At 35.9% G+C, this 8,272-nt stretch overlaps 1 protein-coding gene across 1 annotated transcript; it reads left to right on the forward strand.

Annotated features, from left to right (window-relative positions):
* Positions 1-1,034: 1,034 nt before the first annotated feature.
* On the forward strand, positions 1,035-6,075 carry LOC106708157 (ETS translocation variant 4). The gene is given in 9 exon segments (XM_045685180.1): positions 1,035-1,084; positions 1,850-1,984; positions 2,888-2,947; positions 3,031-3,116; positions 3,875-3,946; positions 4,726-4,847; positions 4,914-5,022; positions 5,821-5,875; positions 5,877-6,075. Coding segments are annotated over 9 exon segments (888 nt in total).
* Positions 6,076-8,272: the final 2,197 nt, after the last annotated feature.

Below are 8,272 nucleotides of genomic sequence, written 5' to 3' on the forward strand. Positions count from 1 at the left end.
GGTGGGAAATTATTATGCGGAGAGATGATCATCACATAAATAAGAAAGTAAGGAGATTGAATGTGGATGGCCACAAATATAGAGGAAGACCAAATAAAGTATGGATGGATTGTGTAAAAGAGGATATAGAGAAGGGAGTGAATTCAGATATAACGGCTGAAATAGAGTAGACAATTTAGGACTGCTTTAAAATTGTTTTCATTCCCAAAATAAAAGACTGATTGTATTTAATATTGAATCTTCATGCCGCATTATTAGTTATTCGTTTATGACAGGCGCTTTTTGCGAAATATTTTAAAATGTCCTCCAAATTAATTAAATAAATAATTTCATACTAAAGGTTGTGAACCTCAAGAATTAATATCAAAGTTTTTAATAAAAATAAAAATCTCAATAAAGTGTTTAGATTTATTTCTAAATCGTGTTTTCAACTAAGCAATACTCAAGTATTGAAAGTATTTCCGCAGGAAATTATCTCCTGCCTACAAAAAGGAAACCATCACGCCGCGCGCTAACAGGATCAGCAGAGAATGCGGTTAGCGGATTGAAAGGAAGCGTAATTCGATTGCGGACAACGAAGTTTTACAGAACGACTCAAAGAAGGGTGATCAGTACTAATACAGTTTGATAACCATTTTATAAAATAAAGCTCGTTGTGTTTGAATGGGTTTTGTATAACAGTAACTAACGGTTTAGATTAAAGTTACGGTTTTCATCAATAGATGGTGCTTCTTCCGAGTAACGTTAAATGTGTACATTAATTCTATTTTTTTTTTAAGTAGAAATATTTGTTAATTTCTTCACAAAGTTTTTAATTGTTATTTAATTTTCAGATGCTACAAAAATCCGTTACATAACCCTGAACTGTGTTAAATCTGTTTTAAATTTCAATAAAATCTCAGAAATCGGTCTTAAATGGAATATACAATTTGTTTAACATCTGTTAACATTAAAACAACATTGTTTCAGTAGCAACTAGTGTTCTGATACTAGCTGGTGTCAGCCGGTATCCTCGCGATGTCCTGAACATCGTCATGGCGCAGCCGCCTTACGCCCTACCCTGGGGCATACACTACCAGCACAGGTAAACTAGGACCCTGAGTAGATTTACTCCGCCATCTTGAAAATCGCAGCTACTTTTCTCACACTTGACAAATAGGTTGTGAGCGACTGGTTTTAGCGCAGAAAGAACAAAATGTCGGCTAAGCTTGCTTTTGTACGAACCTCTATAACACGACAACACAGAAGACAGGCGTGAAGTGAAAGCAATTCCGCGTTTCGTCTGATGAGTGTGGTCTCGGAGGCCTTATTTTAGTCCTCCTTCCCTTTCCACACTTTTCCTATTAGGAAATGATGGGATGAGGAAGTGGATTTGGCGGAAGAGGGGACGCAAAGGAAGGGGAAATATTCTCTTCCTATGCGTCCCCTTCTCCGTTGATTAAAGGTAGGCAACGCGTCTGCATTTGCGGATGTCTATGGGCAACGGTCGCCTCGTTATTGCGGCGAATTCAGGTGGCCGTTTGCTTGTTTGCCATCTTTTGACATAAAAAAATTGATATTGCAATAGTCACTGAACGACTACAGTCACCGTGTTTCAAAGATTTACATTTCCTTTTGTATGAAAGGTTTAACTAGCTTTAACAAAACCAAAAAAGCCTTGTAAAGGTGCGGTTAAAAGTGAGGTTACATATAGTAAAACACTTAAGTTATTAATAAATTTTATTTAATATAGCCACTCATAATCTAACGATAAAAGGGTGAAGGGAAGAACACGTCAGCAAAATCTTTTAATGACAGATTATCGTTCAGAAATAAGTATCATATCTCACAGTAATTATTTCTCACACAGGGATAGTGCGGGTGTGGCGGGGCCGGGGCCGGGGCCGGGGCCGGGGGTGCGGCGTGACGCCCCGCCCCCCTGCACCCCCGCACAGCCGCCCCTCTACCCCCGACACACGCACTACGAGCCGCATACGCACTTGCCGTAAGATATATTATCTTTTACATTTAAAATCCCTACGTCTTATACTCTCCTTATACCTTTGACACTCAGTTCAGTCGTTTAAATCCTTATTCTCACACTATAAACATAATTTACAATAATAATATTAAACTTTATTCACTCCTACATCTCGTTGTTAATTTCCCGCGCTATTCTCTTACTATATTTTCACCTATCTTTTTCTAATACAAAAGACAAAGGTCTTGTTGGTCAGTATGCCACTTCTTTGGCAGAACACAAACTTCTTGTCTACCAAAGAGATGTGATACATAATTCTTCACTCAACAATGGGTACATATTTTACAAACATACCCGTATGAAAAACATTGCCCTCCATTGTCAGTTGGGTAATAACCCAATAATAAACACAGAATAAGACAATAACCTACAATCATGTTTGATAACCGTTTTATTTATTGCACATGTTTTATTTGCATAAATCATGACATACTTTAGTAAAAAAAATATATATAAACATTAATTTAGACTTGTAGTTAGTAATACAGGAGCCAACTGAAAACTAGCGCAAGGACTTATTAGGCCGTCCTTACATACGCTAAGCTGGCTCCTTTTGGATACAATTTTCTATTAATTGTTCTTAGAAATCTGTGTTGTGTATTTTTTTCTCCTGTATTTGTGTAGTAAATTTTTTTTTTCTTTGTTCAATTTTGAGGTTATATTGTCACAATGATATTGAAAAACTCCTAGAAGATGTTAATAGCAAATAGTTTAAATCATAAAAATGGCAGTCATAAGTTAGGAGAAGTATAAAAAAAGGTTTATATAAATATTTTACGTTTTAATAGTTCTTTTTTTTAACTCAAGTGAAACGTATATGTGACATTTCTAGTCAGCTAATACTATAGATATTGTTGACTGTTTCAGCTGCAAAAGTGACAATGATGAAGTTAGGCCTGACTACAGGGAACATTACAATCTGCACAGGTACTGAACAAAATAAGGTCTAATAAAACATATAAATTAAAATTAAAATAATATGTAAACTGTGACCAATGCGCCACATTTAGATGCAGTTCTTTGAGTAAGTGCGGGGAGGAGGAGCCTCGCGAGGAGACCGTCTCCAGCTCGGAACAACCCTGGGGAGACAAGATGGGTGAGATTTCGTATAATTATCTTCAAAATAAACTCCGTCAGTTTGTAATTTGCTTTGACAATTAGTAGACTATAATTAATTCGTTCACTTGTCAATACGTCACTTTATAAAGCCAGCTATACACTTTCAATTTTGACTAACTAAACGTTGAAAAATGAGCGGGATAAAGATCTCAATTTACAAACAAAACTATACGTCTATCTCACTTGAACTCAAAGCTACGCGATACCCGATCGAGATGAAAGCGAGTAGACGCTACAATTATCCGGAGATATCTTCTAATCTCCATACATGTAAACATTAGTCTCTATATATCTATACATATAAAAGAAAGTCGTGTTAGTTACACTATTTATAACTCAAGAACGGCTGAATCGATTTGACTGAAAATTGGTGAGCAGGTAGCTTAGAACCAGGAAACGGACATAGGATAATTTTTACCCAGTTTTCTATTTTTTATTACGCGCGGACGGAGTCGCGGGTAAAAGCTAGTGTAAAATAAAGTCGTGGTAGTTATACTATTTATAACTCAAGATCGGTCGAACTGATTTAGCTGAAAATTGATGGTGAGGTAGCTTAGAACTAGGAGACGGACATAGGAACTTTTTTTATCTTGTGTGATTTTTTTTTAATCCTCGCGGACGGAGTCGCGGGTAAAAGCTAGTTTATAATATTAGTAAGACAATAAGATTACTTCAATATGTTTTTACAAAGCTTGTGTACATACATTTGAAATTGTGTGTACTGTGTGATGTCAGTGAGCAGCTCGCTCTGCCCCGCGCGAGCTGACGCAGCCTCACCTCCGCACCACGTCTCCACAACGCACTCCGGTAAGTAGACATACAACGCCATTTATTACATTGAAAAAACAAATAAGGTTCCCTTACAAAATTGAGGGAAAGCATTATAATCGAATGACGCTTCACTCATCAAAATTGGTTTAGGAGTTTATGCTTCATACAATGGAATTGTTGGCACAATTTTAATAGTGTTAGGTTAGAACCTCGACCGCTGAAGTACCAAGGTTATACACAAGTTGATTTGGCAGAAGAGGGGACGCATAGGAAGTTGAAATATTCTCTTTCTGTGCGTCCTCTTCTCCTTTGGTTAAAGGTAGGCAACAGATCTGCATTTGCGGATGGGCAACGATCGCCTCGCTATTAGGCGAATTCTGGTGGTCATTTGCTCGTTTGCCACATTTTGATATAAAAAAAAGATAGACGTTAAGTGGAAGTAATTCCGCCTAGTGTAATTTATCCTCTTCCCCTTCCCATCTTGTGGAATCAAGTGGAATGTAGGGGGAGTGAAAGCATTGGTAAGAAAAATACCTTCTCTCTGCGCGTCCTCTGCTGATTAAAACTCTAGGCAAAGCGTCTACAAATACGGATGTCTATGGTCAGTGGTCAATTCTCGTTTATCACCTTATATTTTAAAAAAATACGTCAAACATATTATGTTCTCGAAGAATATATAATTCTTTCTATGGTCGGGTAAATCTCGATAAATAATGTTCACTCTAGCTTACTGTAGTAATTATAAGTAACTTTTAGTAACTATTGGTAACTATTGGTAACTTTTGGTAACTATTGGTAACTATGGTTTCCTGGAGGCGGGGGACGTCGCGGCGCTCTCCAGCTGTGGCAGTTCCTGGTGTCTCTGCTGGCTGAGGGCGCGCGCTGCGTCGCATGGACAGGACGAGGACTCGAGTTCAAACTGCACGAGCCCGAGGAGGTCAGTATCATATGTCTATCTATTTTTAACTTATACGTGTTGTATATATCTGTCTTCCTCTCTCAGGTTGCGCGACGTTGGGGCGCACAGAAGAACAGACCAGCTATGAACTATGACAAGCTGTCTCGCTCTTTGCGCTATTACTATGAGAAAGGCATTATGCAGAAAGTCGCCGGTGAGTTCTACATTCTTATGTTATCCTGGTACTTTATCATATTTGTTGTTTTCATTTGATTTTTCACTTGCGTTTTCACTGTTGCAACACTTGTATCAAAACATATCTCGTTCTTATTTAGAAAACAACATGTTAATGCAAATGTTTCGGCAATGAAAACGCATAAAGAATAAGCAGTTTGTATTGCACTCACTGTTCTCTATACATGGATAGGGCGTTGCTTGGAAATGACAACTTTTGCTTTGTTCCAACTTAAACGCGACTGTTCAAATCCCTGACAGTTAATGCTACCTCTATTATTAGTTCTAATCCTCACCACTGCTAGTAACAGCAAGATCATCAACCTGTCCTTATCCCTATGGAGGACCAGCACAGTATGTACTCCTCCATACATGTCTATCAACCATCATATCTGAATTAACCCCCCTCTTTCACACAATCCATACATACTTTTTTGTTCTTCCTCTACCTTTATAGCCATCCACATTCAATCTCATTACTTTTTTGTTTATATAATCATCATCCCTCCGCATAACATGTCCAAGCCACGCTAACCTTCTGCTCCTCAATTTCTCGATAACTGGCGCTTCTTTCAAACTTCCTCTGATCTCAGCTACATGCAATCTTCTTTCATCCGAAACTTTCGCTAGTAACTGCAACAATCAGCGCTAAAATAGTGTAAATGAAATAGGCACAAAAAGGCCAGGTTTATACCCTGTCCATGTGTAGAGATCAGTGATTGTACACTAAGCAGTTTTTTACGTAGTTTTTTGTGATTTATTATTTAACTCTATGTAGGAGAACGATACGTGTACAAGTTCGTGTGCGACCCGGAGGCGCTGTTCAGCATGGCGCGGCCGGCACCCCCCGCCGCACCCTACGACGTGCTGTCTCAACTGTACGGGGGGTGCGTCTACCCCCCGTGTCTGCCCCCCGCACCCCCCGCACCCCCCGCACCCCCCGACTACAGGCGATACTATGACGGACATTACGACACATCTAGTGCTTGAAATTGTTACATTCGTAACATATCTCGTTGTACAGTCAAATTAAATTTTCTTCCCATTTAGATCAAATGTCGTATAGAAAATCGGATATTTATTTCAAACAAATAGGCAATAATAGATTGTACATTTCCTCAAGATATTGTGAATTAGATTGTACATTTATTCAATAAGTATATATTTAGTAATATTGTAAATTAAATACTTTGCAAAGGAACTTTTTCAAAACACAGAAAATGTTTCAAGATTTAAACTTACATTTAAAGTTTCAACTGCAGTGCTTCTTCTTGCTGTCTCTGTTTTTTTAAAAGAGAAAATAAGAGATGACAACATTTGTCACTGCAGTCGAAAACTACATTCTAATAAAATTTTCCATAAAAATTAATAGAAAAATTCCACAAAAATGTAAAACTGAAACAGTTTTGTGAATTACTCAAAGTTTAATTATTAAGTAAATTATTTGTAGTGATAATTAATTAATGAAATCATATCAACAATACCACAAATATAACATATTTAAATTAAGGCGACAAACGCAGCAAATAATATAAAAACACAATACAAAATGATCTTTTGCATATTTATTGTATAAATTAATAAAATTACATGTAACTCATTGTTACATTTTTAATTTATTATTCCATATTTTATTTTAATTAAAATATTGAAGTACATAAAAACTTATTTTGTTCATTTATTTTAATAAAGAATGACCAGCATTTCAAAAACGAGTTTTATATTTTATTTATTTTATCTATATATAGACAGGCTATAAACCTTGGCGTCTTGTGCCTATTTGATCATCGCCATTTTAGCGCTGACTGTTGTAGTTCGTAGTGGTGAAGATATGGGGTGTGTTCCGATATACACTGCGACCACTGTAGAGTGTGACGTCAATTCAGTATACTGTGAAGCCGTTCCTTTATAGCCAGTTATACTGGTTACGATTTAAAACGGAACGCAATCTCGTATACTGTCAGCCGCATTTTTTTAACGCGACATTCAAATGAGTGTATTCAAGTTTTCTAGTACATAAAAAAAACTGTTTTGGAGTACTGTCAAATTAAAAATATTTTAATTAATATTAATTATAAATTGAATTTATAATGTAAACAAAATAAGTACTTTTTCATAAAAAAGAATATGTTTCTCATTGTTTTATTTATTAATCCAAACTAATTAAAGAACTTTAACATTTTCTAATTAAACTGTAGCTTTGTTTATAAGATGTCAGGCACTCGGGTGGTTTTGACTGATCACGTGATCAAAGTACTGCAAGTACCTTACCTCGAAAACGCCAGTGCTCACAGTAGAATATGGCGGCGATTTATGACGTCATATATTGCCCTAGGGTACTGCGGCAGTTTACTGGCAGTCCATAACGGAACGAATTTTTCTACAGTGATAGCACTGTGCAGTGCCCGCAGTGTATATCGGAACATACCCATGAACTAATTATACAGATAGAATTAACTGTAATGAACTTAAATAGGTGTGTTTAATTCAGAACAACGCACTGTCACTAGTCCTTAGTAAACTCTATTATAAGCTCCTCTTAGAACTTTTGTCACTCCATGTCTTTGTAGACAACCAACAGCTGAAACACAAAGATATTGTTTAATAAATGTAAATATAACTTAATAAATATTAATATCAATAAATTATCACAATAACAATAAGTTATTTATTAAATTAAATTTATCAAAATAAATACATTAAAGTAAATGTGCATTTCATTTTGTCGTCATTCTTACGGTAATTTTCTTAACCTCATTATTTTTGTTTCAACTAAAACTAACTTTATAACTTTTGTTTTTTTTTTATTCTTCATTAAGATCAAAAACAGAAGTATTTTCAGCCATAGAGAAACACATTTGGCGCTAAAAATGGAATATTTATCTTGCATCTAATCTTATGAATGCGAAAGTTTAGTTGGATATTTGTTTAAAGGTATCTTTGGAATTACTCTAAGGACATTGATGAAATTTGACACTTATAGAACATAGATTAATTATTAAGTTTTTTTTTTAATTCCACGCTGAAGAAGTCGCGGGTCACAGCTACTAGAGAAATAATCCTTGGAAAACTTTTTTTTCACATTACTAGAAACACTTATTTTACAATATTGTTTCAATTTTTCTCACGATTATCACAAAATAACTCAAAAAGTGTTATTTCGTAATGGCGGCCATGTTAATTTCATCGAAACGAGATGTTTTTTCTTTATTATTATTTTTTATTCTTGC

Source organism: Papilio machaon, chromosome 29, assembly GCF_912999745.1.
Source record: "Papilio machaon chromosome 29, ilPapMach1.1, whole genome shotgun sequence".
Lineage (NCBI taxonomy): Eukaryota > Metazoa > Arthropoda > Insecta > Lepidoptera > Papilionidae > Papilio > Papilio machaon.